We start from the raw sequence: 25,661 nt of genomic DNA, 5'->3' as shown, positions 1-25,661 counted from the left end.
GCCAAAGAAATTAGGCTCTTTGCTCCCTAAATGGCGTCTTGCAATTGGATTTCAGGAAATAAACAGGAGGTTTATCTTTCCAGTCTGCATAAAAGATAATTCATACAGGTACAGCAGGGGATAACAAAAAGTTATAGCTTCTTTAAACACTAATGACAACTCAAAAAGTGTTTTTCAGCTTTCCCATTTGTCAAAAAGAGCTCACTTAGAAACCCACGCAGGCCCTTTAATCAGTGAGAAACATGCCTATCTGTGCTTCATAAGGCAGAATAAAATGAGCTTAGTGCAACTATTCTTTGCATTATGAATGTATTTCAAGCGTAAGTCTCAAAGGCAGTGAAACTTGGTAGCAACAGCTTAGAGCTCCTCCATGAGCCTTTCAGCACAATAGCGATGCATTCCAATATTCCTGCGACAGAGCTTGAACCCTATCGGCATCAAGAAGTTTCACAGCCGCGGAGTCTTCTTCATCCGCTAAGTCTAAATCCCAAACCACCGCTAGCCAGATATGCCACAAGCAAATTTTCTCAGTGCTATCACATGGTCTAGCCAGATGATTTGAGATAGAATCAGTTCACTCAGTTTTCAAGGACAAAGAGATTCATTTTGAGAAAGTATACGAAAATCTTTGCAACAACTAAAAACTAGCAAGAACTACCTGATCATATCGGTCATCACCAGTGTTTCAAAAAATGCCCATAAAACACATCCATTATGCAGTATTCATATTAATACCTTACCAAGAGAAAAAACTTTTAAAGAGGGAAACATGCTATGTAATGTCACATGGAATAAAAAGTGCTTTTTATAGCAAGCTCTAAAGAAATAGTGTTTATCAGGAACAAATAAATAACAGTAAAAGAAACAGGCAAGTCTGAATAAGACATTGCTAACAAAGGTGCTTGTAAATTGTGACATATTCCACAAGAATGGCATGGTCAAGAGTGTTATTCTACCAGCACTGCTAACAGCTGCAAGAAGGCAAGGGAAAGCTGAAAATCACCAAATGACTTGATAGTTCAACAACTGCAAATAAAGAATTAAAAGAGAGAGAAAAAAAAAAGACAAACTTCAGGATGAAGTCATGAGCAGATGTCTTTCACTGAACTATGAAATGAAATTAATGCTGTAAAAACAGCAAGAACCAAAGTACTCGAGCAGTTGGTGGATGCTGAAGACAACTTCTTCTTACACTAGAGCCCACTGTGCCTTCTTTCGTTAAAAGCATAACGCACCCTGTCTTATCACGGAAATGATAGCGTTATAAAAGCCCATCAATTCAAGACTATATCACGGAGGTCAGGCTGCGATTTAAATCCAGACAGGAAGGATAAACTGTTCCCAAGAGCAGGCCGTGCGGTATTATATACACAGTATAATAATGATTCATATGACTTAAGAGGTTAGGAAGGATATCAGAAGTATGTATATTAACTGACAGATATTCTCAGATAAGACACAAACACTTTTTTTTTTAATTAAACAAATGACAATGCTAAGGAAATGGAAGAGTGAGACATTAAGAAATGAATTTCAAGACAACTATTCTATCTAGTAAAGACCTTAGTAAAAGGCAGAATATTGAAAATGCATTTCAAATTTGGTACTGCGTGGCCCATAACAGTATCTATTCTGGCAGTAATAAAATAGTAATGAAATCTTAGAAGTATAGTATGAGACAAAACTTTGTTAATGTTTGTGCTTATTTGTAAGTGACAACATCTCTTACGACCAACTAAAAAAGGATTCCAGAAATAAACACAGGGCATTTTAAGAACATTTGAAACACTGCAAAAGACAAAGTTACTGTGAATAATTTCAGATACCTTTCTCTCCCCCTTTACAGATGCCTAGTATTAAAACATAGCATTTTAATTTACAGAAATAAAAACCACAGCCAACTCACGTAAAGCATGATTAAACATGTATGTGTGCAATATGTAGGAACCGGGTTCAGGGCCACTCTTTACATAGTAATAATCTATATTGCCTATTTAGAAACACATGTTTAATTCTAAAGCATGTGTACCCATATGTTCTGTATTTATGAAATTTTGTTTTTCTTACAAACGACCACTCAAGGAATTTTCCAAACAGTATCTACTATTCTGGATAAAAGTTATCAGCTGGTGCAAACCAATGCTTCTTCCAGCACAGTAATTAACTCAAATAGATCAGCTGGGAATTTGGGACTCTCTTTTTTCCCATTCAACTTCAGTCTTCTTGTTCCAGTATTGATATATTTTATTTTTCCAACTTGAGAACTCCTCAATGAGCTGCTGAAACCTACAGCATCAGATGTGACCTCTCACTCTTTACACGTACAGACAGAGTAATTTACATTTACATATGCAGCTTTACTCATTGTGTAGTATGTGCAAACTTACCTTTCGGACAGAAGCCAAGCGATTCATCATTAAAGATTCTTCTCTGTCATCATCCTCATCCAAGTCCAACATGGGCATACTAAAGCTATCAATAATACTGCAGCACCTGGAGTTTTCATCCCTTGGATCAAACGGATCCACAATAATTGGTTCCGTTCCTTTGATTTCACAGCGGCAGAAAGGACAGCCTTGGCCATCAGATTCCTGAGCAAAACAAAGAAGTACATGCATTCTTAAAAGTAGCACTTAAAAAGTACTGGAAGATGAAGTCTTACACACTTCTACACCAAAATGTCCTCTACGTGACCTCTAGCAGCTTGCAAAGGAAACACTGTACTCACTGGAGTACTGTGTCCAGTTCTGGGTCCCCCAGTACAAGAGGGATGTGGAGCTGCTGGAGAGAGTCCAGTGCAGGGCTACAAGGATGATCAGGGGCCTGGAACATCTGCCCTATGAGGAGAGGCTGAGGGAGCTGGGCCTGTTCAGCCTGGAGAAGAGAAGGCTGAGAGGGGATCTGATCAGTGTCTATAAGTACCTCAAGGGAGGCAGTGAGGAGGATGGTGCTGGTCTCTTCTCAGCGGTGGCCACTGATAGAACTAGGAGAAACAGCCAGGAATTAAAGCATCAAAAGTTCCACAGGAACTTAAGGAAACATTTCTTGACAGTGAGGGTGACAGAGCACTGGAACAGGCTGCCCAGAGAGGTTGTGAAGTCTCCTTCTCCGGAGATCTTCCAAACCCGCTTGGACGCAGTCCTGTGCCATGTGCTCTAGGTGACCCTGCGTGTGCAGGGGGGCTGGACTAGATGACCTCTAGAGGTCCCTTCCAACCTTAACCATTCTATGATTCTATAGGAAACAGATTTAAAACGGATCACCGGCGTTTGTGCAGTATAAATGCTACAGCATGCCACTGGGCAGACAAATAACTAACCTGCTTTTACCAGTCCTGCATGTTAATTACAAAAGACCATATTGTTGATAGTCTGAGGAGTGCCTCCAAACTTCAGGGTCCTACTGAAGTAATCACCTTAAAGTGAACAGGAGTCATTCCTTATATAAAATTCTTCACGTGGCTATTTTATAGAAAGGGAGTTGATGGAAGGGCCTAGCAGAGCGCTTGCCATTTCCAAGGCTTTCTTAAACCTGTGTTGTCAGATAATTTTGTACTAGTTCTGTTCACTGAAACACACTACCCAATCACAACAGCCAAAACTTGCATGCAGTTGTATAAACACAATTGAGAAAAAAAAAAAAAAAAAGAGAGAGACCTCAGATGTTTATACATATACATACATACTTGTTTGTGCCCACAGAAAGGTTATTTAAAACATTGAGAAATGAGCTATCATGAGCCTGACAATGCAGCCTATCAGCCCACAGGCTTTCATAATAAAGCTCAGAACTTAAGCTTTAAGAGAAGAAAGGATTTCAGTGGAAAAAAACGAAATTCTCCTCCCGTTGCATACTTACTGAAGTTGCTTACTTACAAAACTTACTTACACAAGGTTGCTTACTTACTTACAAAAAGATAGTTTAATCAAGGTATATTTGAGAGACTGACCTTCATAAGGGTGAACAACTCTGAATCACGCTTAAAATTCTGTGCAGATCTGGTGTTGCATACTCAATTTATTAGCTAACTTTTTTTCTGCTTAGTGAAAACATCTGTATTGGACCTCTGGAGGCATGTCTAATGAAGCCGTTATGAGAGCAATTAAGCACTAGCCCTTCAGAAGCTTGTAACAGCCGATGCTGTTACAGGGTATTTCTTCATTGCCTCACTAATTATACAAAAGTTAAATTCGCAGTAAGTCCAAAAAGTAGCTGGCTGATTATCGCTGGACAGTATTTTCTGACAAAGCTGGATGCCACTGCAAAATGCCAACTCTCTGAGCCTAAAAGGCTTGGTCCTCTGCAGAAAGTCCCTGGGCTAGAAGACTGAAACGGGAGCTTGTTGGATCTCCAAAAGAGAGCACATCCTTGGCGCTGAAGGACGGGTGGTGGAAGGAGGCTGAATAACACTGAAAGTATTTGCTAAAAGCACAAGTGCTGAAAAAGATTTGATTTGGAAAGCATCTGTTAGGGAAAAGCATGAAGCTGTTATGAGGAATAACCTTTGCTTTTGATTTCAGTTTAAAATGTTTGTTAACTATACTTAAAGGCATCAGTCCTCTTGTCACAGACTGGTTAAGTCCATGAACAAAATGGACAAAATGGTCCAACTGGGGCATCACCAGGAAGCACCTGTGCTTTCTGGAGTATTCTGTAAATGACACTGAGATTGGTTTTCCTCTCCATTCATCTGTCTGACCCCCACAGCTGTCAAAAGCTGGGTGGTGAGGCTTCGTGACTTGCATGTTGTCAGCTAAAAGCACAGGGAGATTCTGAGCTCGTTTTGCAAAGGGCAAGGTATGAAATGCTCGACTGACTAAATCCTTCTCCTGTCAAAAATATCCTGTCCCCTTACGGAACCTTGTTTAGTCGGTTATCCAATTCCCAGCTGCTACCTGTCCTCTCATTGCTTTTGAACACACCATGAAGTGACCTGGGTGACTGAAGAGGCAAGCGAGGCCCAGCTTTCACCTCCCCTGTAGATCCCGTACTGGGGAAAAGGTTTCCAATAAGCAGCAAATGTCCTTGGCAAGCCTACAGGCCAAATTCTCATGTTTCCTAGGACTTCATTCTTCACAGACGGATTTTAGTCCACGAAATGAAAAAAGCTTACCATTTTTCATACACATGTCCATGAATATCCTTACCGAGTACCTGAAAAGGTGAATGGAAAACCCACACAGCAGAGAGAGATGTATCAGAGAGAAAACTCTCCTGTTCCCCACTACCGGACTATGACTGTACCTGCCATGCTGTAAGACAAGAAGTGCACATGAGGTGCCCACAAGGCTCAATCTTCACATCTTTATCATTTTCTGCACAGATTTTACACAGCTGGAAAGTAGAACCCATTTCACAGTACAATTCATACTGCTCCTGTAACAAAAGAATGTGAAATTATTATTTCTTTACTGTGATTAGTCAATAAAGCATATACTTAAATACTACCAGTGACAAAGGAAATTCTGAGTCCATTTTCTAAGCTGTTTACTTAAGAATAGAGGAAATCATTGGTATAGATTTATTTAAAAGCCATACTTCAGTTTCTGAAAAATCCTACTCTTTTGCTTCTTCAAGCTTAAGATAAATGGCATCATAAACAGTACAGATAAATTTAATAAACTTGTGCCTGTTTGGATTTCTACAGACTTCTCAAAAGAATTTGAATTACTATGTATTCAACTGACCTGAATGTTCTAACTTACTCTTAAGAGTTAAGAGGAACAATTATTTTTGCTTTCATCTCCCCTGCCTCTTCCCAACTACTATTGGCATTTTTTAATTTTTTACATTAACTACTTGAGAAAATCTAGCGTATGTGTGTCTGTGTAAGTGTGGATGGAATCTAATTATAAATATTGTTGGCAAGATGACTTGCATTAAGAAGCAATGGACTGCACTATTGGTTTTGCTTTTTAGGTTTTGCTTTTATATTAAGTATCACCGTTATTTCAGCCCCCCAAAAGGCCAATCTGCATTTCAGAAAAAAAAAATGACCTGACTTTTTCAACATCCATTTATTACAGGAAGTCATATCTCATCTAGCTACTATTTTGATGCAAGGCATGCATTCCGCTTTCATCGGCTGCAATTAAGAGGAAAATAATGAGAGTCTTGTTGTAAGGGACCAGTTACGTGATGGACAGGAACAAAAAGGAGGTTTCATTTTCTAGGTGTACGCTGAGGGCTCATGACAGCCACTTGATTGAAATCCGACAAGCAACAGGGCTTCCATTTGCAACCGGACACAGCTTAGTGAACAAGCCCCGGGAAGGGGCATGACAGGAATGCAGCCTGGGCAACAGTCATCCATAGGTCATCCAGGGCTTTGTGGCCTTAGGAGACTGACACTAGGGTACCAGAAAACCTTTGTCAGGAGGAACACAGGTAAAAGTCATGCTGAGAACAGTTTTCTAGAGTTAGGAAAGGTATTGGTTGGGGACTGGCAAACAAAAGCATTTGTGCAGGAATAAGAGCTTTTTTATTCTCCCTTTTTCACTCTAGGAAAAGCAAATTTTGAAAGCTTAAAGAACCATCCAGGTCACAGGAAAATAAGCAACTACTGTTGAGTAAAGAGAGGGTGGAGGAGGCTAAGAAAAGCAAGATGAAAGAACTTGTACCTGCAGCTGCGGTCAGTATGCACTAAATATGCTTGTGGTGGAGCTCTCGTAAAGCATCCTGCAGCAGTCCAGCCTGCAGCCAGTTTTGTACCATCTTTTCATAGGTTAAGGCTGCTCTAGGGACACCTTTAAACTACTGCAGCTAGGTATTATTTAAGACATACATATAGCTCAGGCTTCAATGAACTGGTATTCATACTATGAATATTGATAGATGTATTAATATATGAATATTAACTAAGATTTCACTCACAAATACATGTTCAGAAAACAAGATAGCAATGTTCAGTGACTTTGAAAAAAAAGAACAGACTACCTTGTGGAAAAACAAGAAAACTTTGAAAAGGTCTAAGCTTTGTTTTCTTCCTCTGAGGAGGAGTGAGGGTATGGGCTTAGACCATTTTCTTCTGCAACTCAAGTATCTGTTACATCTGTATTGCTCATTCATTATTATAAAGAGGGAAAAGAAGGATATCAGACTGCTGGAAGTTTTCACACCTTCCACAGGAAGGTGGGAAAGGAATTCACTGAAGAGGCAGACATTTTCATAATAGTACTCCCTCAAATACTATAGATAGTAAGTAATACCATAGATACTTTCTAAAGCATCTCTGGAGATGGAAAGTGCATCCAGCACACATAGTGATAAAGGATTCAGCAGCTCACCAGATGCAGCCCAAAGAAGCTATGACTTTACAGAGCCCTGCCTAGTGTGCAGTCTTGCCTTCAGCACACCCTCTTCCAGGTACTTTTGTTACAGAAAACACTCTTTAACATATACATAAAATACATAATATAGATAAAGCCTTCTGGTGCTGATTTCAGCAATGTTTTTTAATCAAATCTTTGCCTTGTGGTGGTTACTTCCTATTCCTCTAATATCAAACATCTGCAGATTAGTATATCCCATCATCACTTAACAAGAATATACGCATATCTAGCTAGTCTATCTTCTCTTGAAAGTCAGTCCCTTCACACACTTCATTTCCGTTGCTTTTCCCCAAATTCTCTTTTAATTTTCACAATAAACATGGAAGAAAGGAGAGACACCCTGGAAGCAACATCTTTGTGATAGAGAGGACTATGCTTTTCTTCTTGGACCTGTCAACAAACAGTACCTTTCCTGTTTTGAATTAAAAACTATGACGTGATCTTGATTTTATTTCTGTATTCCCATCTGCTCTTAGCAAAGAAATAACAAGCTCCATTAACCCATGACAAAAAATCTAAAAAACTTTAAAAAACTGTAATCACCATTAACACACTTTGCACTTGAAAGAGGTATGAATAAACAAACTTCCCAAGACATGCCACCTGCGTGACCATTAGCTCTAAAGCTTAAAGGATTATTATCCTATGCTTCATCTAAGTCTCTTTGACAAAAGCGTATTTTCACTCCTTTGAATTTATTTCTCAGAGTTTAATAAAAGTTATTCTCACTGCTGGATGAAATGCTAAGGGAGGTGAAGATTACAAAGTAACTGCCAATCTGCAACATACCTGTGTCACTTTTATGTGATCGTGTGGCGTGGGTTCACACAACCCTGTCAAATCAGGGTTATAACTTCGTCCATCTGGGAACAAATAGCTGCATCACAAAAAGATTGTTATAAATGTGTGTATTTTTTTTTAGCTTTCTTAGCTAAATATTACTTTTAAAAAAATCCAACAGCCAGAGTAAGCTACAGTAGACAATAAGTGCATCATCTTTCCTTAGATATTTTTTCTCAACTTTTGGATGTGAATGGCTGCATGTGTACTCTGACACATGATAAAGCATAGCTCACCTATCGAAGCAAAAAGCTGGCATCACACACTCAGTTACCAGGAGAATACATCTGACCTTTTGTTAGCAGGTAGCTGTTATTGCATAGTTCAACACAGTATCATTTTAGATCTTAATTTTACAGTAAGGTCTCATACTTGCATAAGTTCCTGGTGACCTCTGCACTGCTTACATGATACTCAGCAGATGTGTAGAGCCGAGTATTTCAACGAGCGGAGCAGAATGGCCAGCAACATACATATGCACTTAAACTATGACAAGAACCTACATCTGTCCAAGGTGCAGTCTGGACTTCAAGCAAGGAGGGATGAGATCATTTGGATCTTGTGTGAAGTTAATGACAGGTTAATGATATTATGGCGATACTCCGTTGTTCTATATTCAGTTTTATGTCACCTCAGACTTAGGAACAGTTTCTTGCAAGTGATATTGTTAAGTCATTGTGAAACAAAAAACCCTTCGCTTCATGTTAAATATTTTCAGCAGTAGTTTTTGATTACTTAGCTTTGCCAGTTAAACTGTATAGTGGAAACACTACAAAAATATACATCAGTATGCATAGGATCACATAATTGGGTTTTGTTTTGCTGGACAATAAATCACTTTCAAAATATGAAATCCTCCTACGGAAAATAAAATTACTGGACTATTAAGGACCAAGAAGAACTGTCAGCTCACAAGGAAGTTTTAAATCCTTTTGGGGGTGGATTTTTTTTTTTTCATTTCACAATCATGTGATATATCAAAACATGTATCCCAGTGAAAGGTTCTGACACCAAAAATTCGCCTAATTTTTTCTTATTACTTCAATTGGCCTATTAAAAAAGCATCACTTCTCCTGGTAAACTTGAGATTCTCTTACAAGTACAAATAACCAGTAAATTACTAAAACCTGAAAAACTTTCTGCTTGCACGACATATAAGAAAGCAATCACATACCTTTTAAATCATTTTCCGGAGGTAAACCATAAGTAGTTGGTAGTGCTAATTGTTCAATAAGCTTAAAAGCATTTGGGACACTTTTTGGGAGTATCAAACTGACAGCTGCCCCATCTTATTTTCTCCTGGAATCTACTTGCTATGACATACGGCTAACTCCAGTTCATGGAATTACCCTCTTTTCCAGACGGATAAAAGGGATGGTCCTTAATCTCTAAAGGAATGCCAAAAGCCCCATCCAACTTTTCTAATTGTTTCCAACATCGTGAGTAACGACAGGTTTGCGCACTTACAATCCTTCCCGGCTGCCATCAATCAAAGCTTGGAAGAGAGGCTTGTTGTGAGGGATGGTCTGCAGGATGTTCCCGTCGCCCGTCACGTAGCCGATGGCCCACTGCCCGAGGCGCGTGCAGCTCAGCCGGAAGATGTAGCTGTGCAAGGACAGCGCCCACAGAAAGTTACTGCCAGGTAAAGCCTGGCAAAGCCAGCGCAGAGATGCAGGATGGCCTCTGGGTCAGACACTGAACCGCATCTCTCAAGATCTGGGCCACAGCCCCAACTCTGCCACATGTTTTGCCAGCCTTAAACGAACCAGAGTCTTTTATGCTGCCATTGCTCATAAGCATAAAGGGCCTAATAGTTAGCTACCCCCAGCTTCTCATTCGCTTGCTTTTTAGTCCTCAGAAAGTTGTACTTTCAAAGTAAATAGTGCTATTACACTTATTTAGAGATACCCGTACACCTTTTCAGGAACAGAGCACATCATCTCCATAGCTAGCCTGAGCTACACCACAAACCAGAGGCTTTTAGCTCCAATGGGGATGTGTGGGGAACTAGAACACATCTTTAGACATACCAGAAATAAGCTGATGAATAATAAAAACTGTTCTTGCTGGCAACAGTAATTTTGTGCACACCACAGCTGGCACAACGCTTCCACTTCACGATATACCAGCCTAAATGGACCTTTCATGTGAACCGTTCTGTGTAGCGCAGGTGGTAGCCAGAAGTATAAATAATGCAGAGCTGGAGAGTGCAGAGGAAGGCATGAGCTTATAGACAGGACATCGGACAGGTTTATTTCTTCTTACTAAAAACTCTGGAGTCTTCAGTATCAAACGCCAATTGAGATGCAAAACCCCCACCCAGGAAAGCATGCCATGGGGAAGTATCACCCCGTGTACCTCTTAACTGCACTAGAATGCTTTATTACCTTTCATGCACTAGGGAATGTGAAAATTTAGCCTCTCCAAGATTTGCCTCTTAGGAGCTTAATAGGGCCAGCACTACATGGTAGTAGCAACTAGATTCTAGTCATTGCATGTTAAACGAGCAATTTCATTTCATATCTCCTCTTTAGCAATGACAAGTTCAGTATTTTATCTAACCAGTTCAGAGAATTATCTTCTGATACACAAATGGAAAGCTGGCTTAAAGCTAACACTCTACTAAAAGAACATTAAGGCAACTTTGAATAATTTATCTAAAAGAAACTTCTTCTATACACACAAAATCAAAGCTCATAATAGAGAAAACACTAAATATAGAAAGAATTTTCAAAATCATTCCAGTTATCTGAATTCCACACCACCATTTATGGGTGCCAGTGCAATATCAGCATTAATGCAGTGAAACCAGACTCTTGTATAAATGCGCTTTACCACTCAGCTAACCTAACCGGATACACACTGTATTTGGTTTCCTAAATATCAGTGAAACCAAGAAGAAAATACGGATACACCTTTCTCACTGTACTGCCACACTTCTAGAAGTTTCAGAAAAATATGTTTGTAGATACATGCACATGTGATCCAGCAACAAAGTTAGAAAGCGAAACAAGCTAACAACGAACAAAGAAAAACTCAAAGTCAAACCAATAAATGCTTATATTCACTAATAATTTTTTAATTTCCCCAAGCTGAGTAAAGAAGGAAAAACAGAAGAGCAGAAGCATCATGCAAGGGAAAAGTTCAGTTTAAATAATACAATAGATAGAGCATCACACAAATTATTTAAAATCTATCTACTCATCGAGATATTTTATCTGACAGTTTCCGTTCTAAGTGCAGAGTTTAAAATGTAAAATCATTACTGATGAAGTAAAGCATGTTTCTGACATAAAAGGGACATTACAGCACTGACTGAAATTATAATTCATGTCTTGACATCTAAAGGGTTAGAATGAATTTTATTTACCTATTAAACAACAATTAAACAAAAATTTTGAAAAGTAAGTTATATTTCAAAATAAACCTTCCAACATGACATTGTAGGGTGTACATAATTCAAAAGAGAGGAAAAGCAGTAAAAGTTCACTTTTTTGTTTACTTGTCCTTGATTTAGACATTTTGTGGCTTTTCTTCATGTCTAATGCAACACTCACAGCACTACAGGAAGAACTACAGAAGAAAAAGTAGGTCAGGACTACAAAATTCTTAAGTCTGAAAATTTCAAAATTTGGCAATTTTGGATCGAGAGTTTTGGGCTTTAGTACTCACCTATCTTTCAAAATACTATCTTTCAAAAAAGGTACTTTGAATAAAGTCCCTAGTTTAAAAAGCAAAGCCTAATAATACTTCTCTGTGATTCACTCGGTTAAAAACAGAGAGCTAAAAATTTGCTCCTTCAGTATTGCAGCACCACTGTCACAGGAAGTATGGACCTAGAAAAAACATATAATGTCTCAGACAGTAAGTTTATTTGGAAGGCAATAATCAGCAGACCCTCTTACCTCCCAGGCTTGGTGCTGTATTTCTGTAACCTCGCTTTGACTTCATCGTATGTCAGGAATGCCATATATCCAGGATGTGTCACAGCCAGAAAGTTCCAGTTCCGTAAGATTGAACCCCAAGGCTAAAAAGGAAGGACAAACAATTAAACAGGTGCAGCCGCACAGTTATAAATGTCTAATAAAACACCGATTTGTCAAAAAGACTGAAAATGCTTTAGCGGAAACGCATACGGTTTTGGTTAGGGTCTAAATACGATAGAAGACTGTCTGACATACTCGGCTATGCTGCAAGGATTCTGCCAGAAGAATTATTCCAAGAACGTCAAGGTAAGTATTTGGAGAAACCTTTTGAAGACCTAGTGTTTAAGGGAGCTTCTTTTTGTAGCCACATAGAATATTAAGCATGTGGTTTAGTGAGAGCCTGCAGACTATGGCTCCATGATAGTTAAAATCCAATTAAAAAAAAAAAAAAAGAAACTTATTCTTGACTGGTCCTGAGGCAATTACAAAATGAATGATAAATAATACTAACAAATGAAGCCTAATAGAGCCGCTAATTTGGGCTATTATTCCTTTATTTATTTCTCTACTTCTTAATTCCTTCAGTTACTACAATAGCATCACAGCCAGGCAACAAAATAAATACTGACTGCACTTCATCACATTATTTGTTCACAATTGCTTCAGAAAACTCAGCAAAATACATCTGACGTGCCATTACTTCAAAGAAAATATTCTTTTATTGCCAAGAAGGATGATTTTTAGGGAATGGGGAATGAATACAAATACAGTAAGTGTTCACTGCCAGCATCTAGAAAGAGAAGAAACCGCTTTTTAATAGTTTGGAGTTTTTTTAAATGTATTTGACAAAAGAAGGAAAGTTAAACAGGAGAGGAGAGACTTGTGTTCTTGTGCATCCTGCGCAAGTCCTTTAAGTGGACTTTGCAGAAGCTAGCAAGGCAGAGAGATAAAACATCCTTACAAGAGACCCTCTTGAGCGGAGTACTGCAACACTTCCACTGAAGATTAAGGGCCATCTCCTAGGAAAACCCTAACCACGATGTAAACATTGCTGAACTCCTTTTTTTCAAAAAGGAAGAAATCTTCATATACACACAAAATTGAGCAATGAATTTTTAATCCGAAAAATGAAGAGTTCAAACTTGTACAAAGCAAAGTAATGGGAAAAACACGGCAATGCCCGGTGCAGCGCTGCCTCTTGCACTGTCAGCTCGGGAGCAAAGCAACATCCCAGCTCGGTGGCAGGAGGCTCAAGCACACGCAAAACCTAAGCCGACCTAGTTAGAAGAAAGAGGCTTTTAACCCTCCTCCTTCCCCAACCAACACTGCTGCTTTCTTCACAAAAATGCCCCAGTCTTTTGCTTTTCACAGCGTTGAGGTGCACCTAGATGTGCGAAGAAAGGGCCTGGGGCCGTGGGGGCGGCGCGGAGGCGGAGGGGAGCAGCTCTGCTGCTACAGCAGCTACAGAAACAGCCGCTTGCTTCTGTGAACAAGCAGAGCTCTCCGAGCAGCCCTTCTGTAACATGACCCACAGTTGGCAAAACAGTATTTTGATTACTTAAACAACTGGGATTTTCTCTCGTGGGTGTATGCGCACAGAGCTAGGGAAGCGGTTTAAAAAGTGCAGAAGTAAAATGTAACCTCGGGGAGAGAGTGTCAGCCCAAGTTCAGCCTAAGTTCACAGCAACAGTTACACAGCTATTGCTCCAGTTGGTAATCTGTATGGGCAAAAAAAATCTGCTTCTTTGAAATATTTTCTCCTTAAATTAAAAGCTAACCCTATCCTGTCTTCTCTCCTTATACGCAGTACTGCTGTTCCCCCTTCTCTAACAGCCAGCATGTTAATAATCAAGCCAGCAACAGTCTGACAAACCAGCAGGCAGAGAAGCTCATGCAACCTGCTGTATGTTGCTTTATGGATTCAGGAGAAATAAATTTCTTTAGAGACTTCTGTGTTGCAGTCTGAAGTTTAGTACAATCTGTAAGAGCCCACGGGACCACGCTGCATTTCTCATACCATTGCTTCCTCATTTCATCATTAATGTACAGATTAAAAAAAGGAGGAAAAATGTGATTATTATTTGTGATCAATGTAAGAAGAAAATCAATCCTATGCAAAGATGCTTTAAGTAGATGTATTTCATAATGATGTATGTTCTGATCAATAGTTCTCAAATATTTTGTGGTTAAGTCTGAGTTGAAGATTTTGGCTTCCTACCAATGTGAACCCCAGAGCTGTTTGCCAAATACTGAATAGAAGGAGGGAAACCGGTAGAAGAGAAACTCATCCCAAGGAGCAAAATTCATAAGGGAATGTCTGATAGTATCAAGCTCCACACACACAATAAAGCTTGGAGGGATTTTACTAAAACAGCAGAAAGTCCTCAGTGATCTTACTCTCCAGTATTTTTCTCAGGAGATCACTGAAGTTTTCGTCTGAAATTCTATAACCAGTGCAAACTGTTTCAAAGAGGGCCTGGCATTTGTGGTTAAAGCAAACATAGGGAGATTATTTACACTGCAACGTGTTCAACTTCGATAAAATTTTGACTCAGAACGGACAAGAGATGATCAAAATGAAAACTGTGAGAGCTCAGACTGTTACTCATCTGCCAGTCCTTAACACTGGCTTCGCAATGGCCCTATTCCCGTAAGGGCAAAAAGCAGCAGAGCCTGGCAGGGATCACCCCAGCATGGCAGGGAAGGCTGGACAAGGTTGTAAGCCCAGGCTTTGATGAACACATGGTATTTTGAACAAGTCTTTAACAGGCTAAAGGAAAATGCACTGATTGATCACTACACAGGGGAAAAAGTAAATGACCAAATAAATGCTCCTGTACCCTAATGGTTTCTATATACCAAGTAAAAAATCTGACATGATTAATTCACAATCAATATATTTAGTATGGATACAAACCAGTGCAGCCTTCTATATTGATTCGAATACTCTAAGAGTATCTCTCAAAGCATGCTCCACAGAAGGGAGATAAGCCTAAAAGAGGTATGTAACATACAAAAAATTTTATTTCAGCTAAGTATTTCCTATGAACAATTATAAAATTAATGCTATTCCCAAAGAGAGTTCCTTACCTTAAATAAATAGCAGAGCAATTGATGGCAAAATCCTTAAAGCAGTAGTTATGCTTACATTTAGGGGAAAAAACGAGTCAAGTGCATTTTGAAGTTTCAAATCTTACCTGAAATAGCCTAGTGAAAATATCAAACTCAAAAATTGAAATGTAGTCATTGCAGGTCAAGTCTATAGTAGACTTAAGGGCCATTGCTTCCAAACCGGAGCTTATTTGATGAACTTCATGAAGGCACTGCCTGAACAGTTTCCACGGCACGATAGTTCTGTGAGGAAGGAAAGGAACAAATTTTGTAATTCATTAAAATTTACTACAATTATATTATATTTAATAGACCCTGCATTTAAGGTCTGGCATCTGATTTAAATAGCAGAACTAGACTTAGAAAATAGTTGAGCATTAATTTGCTTTTTCCAGAGAAAGAAAGAAAAAAAATCAAGTTTTCTGAAATGATCTAAAGGTAATGAAATAGATTATCTTTCTTTAAACCTGGAGGAAGAAAGTGAGATATATTACATAAATATTCAAGCTTCCTTTGAAGACAACAGAAGAAAACACCGCAGAGACTGAAATACTGTCACTGACATAAGTCACTGTGACTTATTTTGTTTTTAAAACTAGGGCTAGACTGGCATGTTGAGACTGCCTAGTAGAGACTTAGTAGAGACCTTTCGATAACAATCGTCTGAATACCAGGACCACTGGACCAAGGTCTGTCAATAGTTCATGACAATTATATAAATATCACAAGACAAATCTCGGATCTTCCTCTTGCGATATTTTGCAATATGGAGAGTATTTTCAGGCAGTAGTGAAGGTGGGAAGAGATGGAAGTCTGGAAAGAAAGATTAATATTATCCTCCTCTCTCAAAAAGTTGCAATCTGTCAAATTCAGTTTCTATTTGCACTGGCCAAGATAAACAGGCTAATTATTTTTCCAAGCAATTGCTTACATGTGGAATCTGAGATGAGGCTGCTCGCCTGAAAGTCATCTATTTTTTCAGTCTCAAAGCTATAAAAATTTGGCTAACAGCAGCATGTTCCTTTTTCTCATGTCATTAAGATCAAATCTGAATTTTGCAAAGCCGTAACACCTTCTCTAACAAAGGTTCTGACTCCCAGTGGAAGTAGATTATATCACGTACTAAAGGCATTTTAATTAATAAATATATAACTATTTTCAAGACTTAACAAGAGCTCACATATTCTCAGTAGTATTTTTTCTATGACTGCTAAAATGCCAAGAAAAGACAAATGAAACTGGCCTTGGGTACTCATTAATATTTTCTTCCAATCTTTTGTACTTCACACTGGACCTTTATTTATTTTTTAACAAAACCCAGAATAATTTATTCCATATTCCATTCTTCTATGTATTACTTCATGCTAGGGTACAACACTGTGTAAAAACCCGAAGTATATTAAGTTGGTTCTTGCCTAACAAGCATTCTACAGTTAACCTAAATTTAAACAAGTATCAGCTGGCAGCGCAAGAGTGAAGACTTTCTCCTGCACTTCTACCCCAGGAAAGCATCAGGCACTCACTGTATTTCTAAGTGTACGGAAGCCTGAATTTTATTTTGAGGCTTATACTGAGAAAGCCATAAACAATAAAAGCTGAAGTTTAATAGATCTCAGCAGATACTTTCGTCTGTGTACGAAAAACAGGAAACCACAGAGAGCTGAAGAGCGATACCACATCAGATGCCATTTAAGAAAGAATGCACATCAAATTCTGATTAAGATAACGAGAGAACGAAATGTTGCACTACATTCAGAGAACAAAATTGGATAACTTCAGTGCTTTTGTGGTGTTAAAGCATGTGCATATCACACATTTAGTTCCTATGGCTCTGAAATGTCTTCTGATTCTCTTTGTAAGCCTTCTGAATGGTTACAGCCCTGCCATCACACTGAAATGGGGTTAGAAATTAACCTGCAAACGAAAATCAACTTGACAGATAAAGGAACACAGTACTATTAGACTGTAAGGACTTCTTTTGGGTGACTAACCTGAGCTAGCTGCACAAAACCACGTTCATTAGATGTGATTGATAAGTGGGATCCTTTGCCACCTAGTCAGTACTAACAACCCGTACCCCAAAGCCTCCCCCACAGGGGAGAGGGAGCCTGTGTTTTTAGGACTCTGTTGGCCAGCACTTAACTGTCGTTAAGACAGAAACCAGATGTTGAGAACCAAGTGATTAGCTAATGAAATAACACACAAAGTTATTTCATGGGATTCTTCCAAGAATAAGTGCCCCAAACAGTGGTGGCCTCAATTTAAAACTCACTAAAATCAACAGATTTTTTTTTTCTGTTAGAATTTCTGAAATAGGCTTTTTATCTTCTGCTTTCTTAATAAATATGAGAAGCTGTTGCTGAAACATTAATTCCTCTTTCTCGGTAGCTACTTTTAGACAGCAGTCATTCCTAAATATTTTGAAATAGCACGAGCCAGGGATCATTTCTCTCCTGACACCTCTCGAGCAATGGTTGAGCTCTGCTGAGACCTCACATTCGACACCCTGTCACTGGAGCGAGGGAGTGACTGAGTCCCCACAGAAAGTTCAAGGATGCTGAAACACTCCTGTCTCCTGCTCCTGAGGAGCTGAAATTCGGTGACTTTTCCACACACTGAAAACCACTTCTCTTTGACAGAGAGCTAAGAGAGGTTCACACAGAATTTTTCCCACAATGTTGAAGGGGTGAGAGAGAGTTTTGAAGATGGCTGAGAAGTCGAGTTTCTGTTTTAATTAGCATTTCACTGCTGCTCTCGTATTATTGTGTTTTAGGGGATGCACTTTGAAGGCACCTTATCACTTGCACCTGAGCAGCTATTTCACTTGTTTCCCAGGAGGGGGAGTGGGGGTTGGCACTCATCAAACCAAGACTGAGCTTAGGACTGTTCTAGTTAGAAAGGAAAAAAAATATAGGATCTTGTCTATAATGCAACAACATCTTCAGTTTTCAGCTCCTGAATCACACAAGATACTTGCTGTAAATCCTTTCCATGCTCTTTGTCCTTGTAATATTTGTTGCATTGTGCCCTAGCGATGCCCGGCTCTAAAAGCTGGCAGGTATTTTGCACATGCCTCATGAAATTAGGCAGAGCAGCAGACGCTCGTCTAGGAAGAGATGAGTCAGTCAGCTCTGTTATAGTCCATCAGAGAGATGAAATATGACATCCCCGTAACACTGGGTCTCTTCTTTACTAGGTTGACTTCAGTGCATGGTCTCACTACTGCCTGTAACGCTCCTTTCAGTGTAAAGATGTAAGCTGTCACTGGCAGCAGCAGCCCCCCTGCACACCCAAGACAAGACTCCGGGGGGTGTATCCATGAGAGGACGATACTACGGAGCAGTCGGAATTCTTTCCAACTGGCTGATGCCACCGCTAGGAGCCCTGTTGCATAGGTACATGCATATATAACACATAGGGCTTTGATCCTAGTTCCTCTTTTTACAGTACAAGCTCGGAAAGACCAGAACGCCAAAGTAAACCAAGAATATCTGCTTATGTAACATCTGTATATTGCTATCATTGTACATGTGTTATTTTACTTAATTTAAAATCATGTGGAAACAAAACTATGAAGGAAGCTCAAATGTATATACCTTAACAGCAAAGAATTACTATGAAGGACATTTTACAACAGGAATTAATAGTCTCCCTATATGGTATCTTTATACTACCTTTCCTCATCATCAAAATAGTATCAACTCCATATCACTTTAAGGAAGAAAACTCAAAATAAAAATGCAAAGGTTCTCTTAAATCTACAGACATCTACATGATGACATACATCTTGATGTTGTCTTGCTATCTGAAGAATCCTGTCAAAAAATGTATTACAAAACTAAAATAACCAATTTTCTCCAAGCCTCTAAAAATAGCATTACTTCCGTATCCTTTTTTTTTCCTGTAGGAGTAAAATTAGTAAGCATACTTGAGTAAAACTGAGGCCTTCATAAAAGTCTTGATCAAAGTACATCCGTTCTTTTAAATGCTTTTATACAAGATGGTGTCTATTTACAATTTTTGAGACATGTGAAAGGGTAGGGTCATTCAATATTCTCAAATACACTGTCTTTAAGCATCACACACACACCACTTCCATATGCCTAAAGGAGAAGGATTCGAGTTCAGCACGTAATTTTCAAGCAATTTAGCAGAAGAATTTAGCTCCCCCCTTATTCCTGCCCTGGTCATGTGTAGATGGGATTTTCTTAAATTCCTTAAATGTAGCTGTGTTATTAAAAAGCAAAAGGCATTAGCATAAACCCAGAGAGAAAGAAGATATTCTCTGTGAGTACTGAGCATATAAGACTTCTGCAGAACCACACAGATGCAGCTACCCTTGAAAGTCAAATTGTGTGGCTTCCATTGGAGCTAAAACAGACCACAGGTATGTCCAGGAAGGTAAATGTCCCTGTGTCACTTCCATTCACAGCAAACCGTTTTGGCTGCAAGACAGTCTCTCAGCTGGTGTCAGAAAACTGAGCAGGAAAAGGGCATTACTGTATTCACAGCAAATTCTGAAATATTAAAGCAAGCACTGACCCAGATTGGAACAACATTCTTCGCATGTCTGCAGTGAGCACTGTGGATTTTAGTTTATCATCACTAAAAAGGGCATTTTATGAAGACTGTTGCTCCAGTTTTGAGAGAGAGGCCACATGTTTTCTTTGCCTCTGTACTACAGAGAAAACAGTGAGCACACAGAAGGCTTGAGAAGGTCAGGCCTGAGGGCAAAACGGGAATCCTGCCAGATTGTGCCACTATAGACGCTGGATAGTGACATCACGCTGCACAAACATAGATGAATCTAACAAGAGGAACAGAAAGTAAGGGGGAGAAGTTGAGCTTTAGAAAAAGGGGAGAATATATTACCACACGTATCCTTTACCAAAGCCATGCAACATTGGAGAGAGAACAAGTAAGTACTTCTAGAAAGATGCAGAAAATCTGCATTTCCTGAAGAAGCCCTGAAGGTACACTTATCTATACACGGCATCAACTATTTCCAACTCCGACCTCAAGTCATAACCCAGATTACACCCATACTTTGTAAGATCTCCAACACTTAGAACCCTGCCTCTCCTGCCTATCCACTGAGCATCTGTCCTCCTGTCTCTGTGAGTCTTGGGTGGCAACTGTTAAAACTTCCTTTTCTCTATCCCTTACACACACACTGTTACATTATTCTTAGGCATCTGCAAGAGCTGTGAAGACAAATGCCCTTTTCTGTTGCTTTAATTGTACCTCGCATCTTTGCGTCGACCGGAACTGGCATCCTGCATTCGTATGAACCAAACTTACCTTCCCCTTTAGCTCCTTGGGAATGTCATATCTTCTGCCTCTGGCTCAAGTTCTCAAACTAAGGCACCTACATTTCCTATGCTACTGCAGCCTGTGGAAGAACTGACCTCAAAAAAGGCCCAATGCCTATTTGTTTTCTTCTCTTAATTTTTTTTTTCATTGCCAAAACACCTATTTTGATGGTGCAAATGGCTGTGGCACAAAGCCCACTGCTTCTGCCTCTTTCATCTCTTTGTATCTTTCATTTTCCTTCACACTTCAGTTCATGCTCAGATCACCAGCTCTCTGGTCCCGGAGCACTTCTTCAATCCATATTTTTTACAGCGTTCAGTCCACAGTGGGGCTCTTGGGCAGCTCAAACAGGAAATCAAGTAGCAAATGAAGGGGATCAACAAGGTGTCAAAACCGAGCTTATCTGAGATCTAACTTTGTGAGACCCAGACGTTTTGGAGCGCAGCCTCGCAGCATGACATGCCGATGAGCTGGTTTAGGGCCTGCTCGCCGAGCCGATGCCGCAGAGGCTGCGTGTGCGCCAGGCCGAGGTGGGGAGCGCCGACCGCAGCAGGACCACAACTGCTCTGAGCTCCAGAGCATCACTCTGAAATACCTTGTTTAGCTACTACGCAGAGATCAATAGCCACATTTTCCCCTAAATTCCAATAAATCATATCTGAGGTCTAAGCTAGAGACAGAAAAGATAACAATGCTATAAAATAGTTATGGGTTTGACCCTAGCAGTGAATTTTTTTTCCATTTCCTTTGAAAATACAGGGTGGGGATGGAGGAGAATCAATTTGTCTGACAGGAATAAAATGCTTTCAGTTTTTTAAGGTTTCACAATTAAGAGTAAAACCTTAGAGATGAAAGAAATGGCAGAATTATGGAGAAACGAAAATCTAAGTACATTGACATTTTGTTACTGATTCATTCTACAACATGAAGATAGCCACAAATCACAAGTTTCAACAGTTACAAAGCACTGGATGACTTCACTGTAGCTTAGAAATTAAAAGGCTGGAAAGATCTGTTAGGTCATCTCGCCCACTCTCCCTCTCAGTTCAGGGTTTCTCCCAGCAGTATTTTGCACGTTTTTGCTCAGAACAGAAAATAAGTAAAAGCTGTAAGGTGCCATTAAAGTAAGTGAGGAACTGGGGGAAATAAACATCAAGCACCAAACAGTGATAAAATACGGATAATGAAGAATCTATCAGCTTAAAGTTTTATACATATGTTTACAACCCACTGGAGATTACTAAAGCATCCGTAAACAAGTGTAACAGCTGATTATATGCGATACAATTCACGGTTCCATTCAGCATTACTGTTTAGCTGTACATTTAACTATCATTTGTTTCAGTGTAATGATAATGGTAAAACAGGCATAATGATCCATTCCACCAAAATCACTTGCACCTATCATTGTAACCCGGCATTCAGTACAAAATCACAAATGACACCTTCTCAATTTCGCCAATTTCCTGTTCTTGACATTAACAGCTTCCGGGTATAGATTTTGACCTAAAATCTTGACCTTGAGTTTGGTATAAATCTTGTGCCAATTTATTTCTTATTTCTTTTTTCAGGCAGCTCCTTTGAGAGGCTCTCCTCCTCCTCAGATACACCAAAGGGGCATGTTCCCTACCTACTCCAGTTCTTCAGCCCTGGGAAACTTCCACTCAATCCTAGTTTTTGTCCTTCACAAAGATGGCTTTAAACACTGAAAGAAAAAATGCTTCCTATGAAACATATTAATAATTGGACAAATAAACTTCAAAGAAGTTCCTGTGACCTTAGCAATTACAGCAGCCTGGTTACACATCAAGTTTTCACACAAACAAATGTAGCAAAGCAACACAAGGAGAAGTTCCCCATTCATGGGGGAAGAGTAGTGGAAGGAGTCAGATAAAGGAAAAAAATCCTTTCAACAATAAACCTGACTCTGGAAAAATTGATCTTTTGGATTTCACTTCTTAGTCAGTTGCCTTTTGTAAATGGAGGTGTAGGATACATTTTCAGAAACTGAAACCCAAAGATTCAACTTAAAAATGTCACTGTTGGCCTCTTTCTTGCCATTTAGAACATTTCAAATTAAAAACAGAAAAAAAAAGACAATATTTCAAAAAAAAAGAAAAGGTAGAAAACAGAACTTAGAAAAGTTCCCAACTCATTTCATTTAAAAGTGAAAAGATGTTTATCATAGCATCTGAAGTTATTGTATATTGATCTATTATTTAAAGTATTTCTAATTCTTTCAGATCATATCATACAATGCATTTAGAACTATCTCCTGTGCTACAGGTCATCCAAAAGAAGCCATATACCAGTAAAACTAGCCCCCTCTCTTTTTTTATTTTATTTTATTTTTTTAATTTAGTCCATCTTTGAGCAGCATTATCTAATGAATGCAATTTCAGGGCCTAGGCTTGTGCTCCGAAGTAGGTCCCTCAAGGAACATGCAGTGCAGCTCCTCCCAGTGCGACTTCATTTGTGGCGCACGCCTAGCCAGACTGGGCGGTTTAGAAAGGCCCTAGGGACGATCGGTTAGAAAGAGATTTCTTCATTTGTTCTCAACATCCTAAATCTTGATATAAGCTCTGTTTCTAAGGAAGCAATATTAGACTGTTTGCAGACTAATTTGTCACAACAGGCCCGTTCTAAAACCTGAGGCCCGAAGGCATACCTGCCATATGTTTCTCAATGAATCAGAAGACAATGTTCAAAAAGCTTCAGGCATTCTGTTTAATGAAGAGATTAAATATAATGCCAAAAACCCTCTCTCTCATCTTTTCAATATACGTGCCGTTACATGCTTTACAGCTACTTAAGCACAATTTACTAAACCTGAGGTAATGGCAAGGCTGCCTAGCACGGATCAACCGTTCCCTGCTTACAAGACAGGTAACTAGAAACAGGCAGCATCTGCTTATTAGTAAAGTACTCCAACACTAACAACAGTGGTTATTTACCTAGTCTGCACGTAAGAAACCTATGTTACTACATGTAACTAAAGGAACTTGAAGGCTTTGCTAGATGACAATGATCGCATGTGGAATTAACTGATGTCCTCTGATTGCCTTGATTCCTGGCTATGTTTGGTAGCTGGGTGCTTTAACAGCAAAAACATAATGGAAGGACATAAATCCAGGGCAGTGTGAGAGGGTTAGTACTTTAAACATGGCAATTCATATTTAAAGTTACATTTCATGAAGAAATGTAGATAAGCATGAAAGAACTGAAGCAGAAAAGAAGGCACAGCAAGAGTGCCAGGGATCTGAAAGGGATTAGAAAGACTCTTTGACAGAGGAGTCAAGAAAAAGTAGAGTCAAGTGTGAGCAGACAGACAGGCAAAGATAGAGTTAAGTTGTTCAGATGGATTGACAGACAAAAAAATATTTTCTTAGAATCTTGTTGTGGAAACATTTTAATGTTACAGTATTCTGTAGTCTGGCATCTCAAGTCTGTCTATCCTGCCGTTCTCAAAAGGAAATCATCAGGACCATAAACTGGAAGGGAAACAACCGAAACCCTCAGAGGAAGTACAAACTAGGTAGCAGAGAAATATGCAGAGGAACGAAGGAGTGGATAGGGAAGCTGTGTGGACGAGATGCCAGGTGGCCAGAGTGAGACAGCAGCTTAGGGAAGATGAGATCTGCAAATCCCAAGTGCAGGAAGTGAGCTGGCAGCAAGCCAGCAGGTGAGGGCATTCAAGGACAGAACCCAACCGAGGCAGCAGGAACTGTCTGCGACCCTCAGCGGTCCCCACCGCACAGTGCAGCTGGCTCGGTGGCCATAGTGGCTGCTCCCCATCTTCAGACCTGCAAGTCTTCTGTCTTCTCCCTCTTACATCAGTTGTGTTCATAAATACTGCATGAGAGTAAGTGACCAACCCATACATCTCCTATTCAACTTGATCTAAATCATATCCCCCATGATTCAGTAAAAGCAAAACCAAGAAAACCCTAAAACAATGGTCTACTGCATTTTCATTTTGGATTAAGTCACATATCTAGAAGTGATGCCTTAGCACCTATTTTATGACCTACGCTTAAATATTAAGTTTCCCTAAATCTGCTTTTGATAAATCTTCCAACACTCAAGTCTCCAGCTAACCTTTTTCTTTCTATAACAGAACTACAGCAGAAGAAAATATTATTTGCCTGTGACTGCTATAGACATCACAACTGCTATATATATATATATATATAATAAAGCATGAAAATATTAACCTAAATTCCTTAAAATAACACTAAAAATGTAAAAAATGTTTATAAGTAACAAGTAAAGGATGGAATAAAGAAATATATCTTCAATGAAACCAGTATCATGTTTGTAATTCAGACTATAAGGTGGTCATCTGTACCAGCGTATATGTGCACATCTGTACATACAAATATACATAAACACACACATGACAGTGAAAGAACACACTTTGTCATGTTTCTTTTAAAAACAAAGTGCGCAATCTAATCCAATTTATGATTTATTTTAAATGCCCTTTACAGAACTTTTCATGCACTTTTATTCATCTTCGGAGTAGAAATTACTCACAGCGTCAAAACAAAGTTGGTGGTGTTCAATTTAGCAGTCCCAGCTAATTTTAAAGACATGAAGATATGGCAATTAAAGACTCCATCCACTTATTTATAATCATAATTTGAATTTTAAAGATGCCATTCCTTTTCATGCTTGTCATTAGAAACAACAAACAATTATCTGAAGTTTTAGTACTTACTTGTCTCCAAAGAATTTTCTCCAGAAATCTGCAGCATCTGCTTTTGTGATACGGAAGTTATCGCCCTGGAATTGGCCATTTGGGAAAATAGCCTTGATTTCTGCTAGCATGTGGCTGAAGATGAGAGACAGCTTTGTTAGGTTTCTCCTGCAGATAAAACAGAAAAAAAGAGAAATCCAACACTTAGGATTGAAAAGATCTTTCAGCACCTCAGATATCCTGCATACTTGTGTAATTATCAGTGTCTACACAGGAAAAACACTGAGCTTTCACTTGAAAGCCCTTAAAGTACATAAATATGAATTTGTCCATCATGTTCGCATACAGTTCTGTGGATACGTTTATCATAAGGCTCTATGAATATAAAACCATTTGTTTAGCAACAGAATTGAATTTGGGGTTGTGGATTGGATATACCAA

General features: G+C 39.2%; 1 protein-coding gene across 1 annotated transcript in view; it reads right to left on the bottom strand.

Moving 5' to 3' along the window:
* LOC104566991 (E3 ubiquitin-protein ligase CBL-B) overlaps positions 1-25,458 on the bottom strand; it is a 58,030-nt gene extending 32,572 nt beyond the window's left edge. Inside the window, exons 1-7 of the mRNA XM_088533680.1 lie at positions 25,242-25,458; positions 15,295-15,451; positions 12,077-12,198; positions 9,639-9,776; positions 8,121-8,208; positions 5,245-5,376; positions 2,388-2,591 (exon numbers count right to left, since the gene is read on the bottom strand). Of these exons, the coding sequence (XP_088389806.1) occupies positions 2,388-2,591; positions 5,245-5,376; positions 8,121-8,208; positions 9,639-9,776; positions 12,077-12,198; positions 15,295-15,451; positions 25,242-25,351 (951 nt within the window). The 5' untranslated portion in view covers positions 25,352-25,458. The remainder of the gene's footprint in view (positions 1-2,387; positions 2,592-5,244; positions 5,377-8,120; positions 8,209-9,638; positions 9,777-12,076; positions 12,199-15,294; positions 15,452-25,241) is intronic.
* Between the last annotated feature and the right edge of the window lie 203 nt (positions 25,459-25,661).

The sequence above is a fragment of the Tinamus guttatus genome, unplaced genomic scaffold, assembly GCF_059628265.1.
Source record: "Tinamus guttatus ecotype Peru unplaced genomic scaffold, ASM5962826v1 Tinamus_guttatus_pri_ptg000035l, whole genome shotgun sequence".
In the NCBI taxonomy this organism is placed as follows: Eukaryota; Metazoa; Chordata; class Aves; order Tinamiformes; family Tinamidae; genus Tinamus; species Tinamus guttatus.
This window is presented reverse-complemented; position numbering and strand designations above follow the sequence as displayed.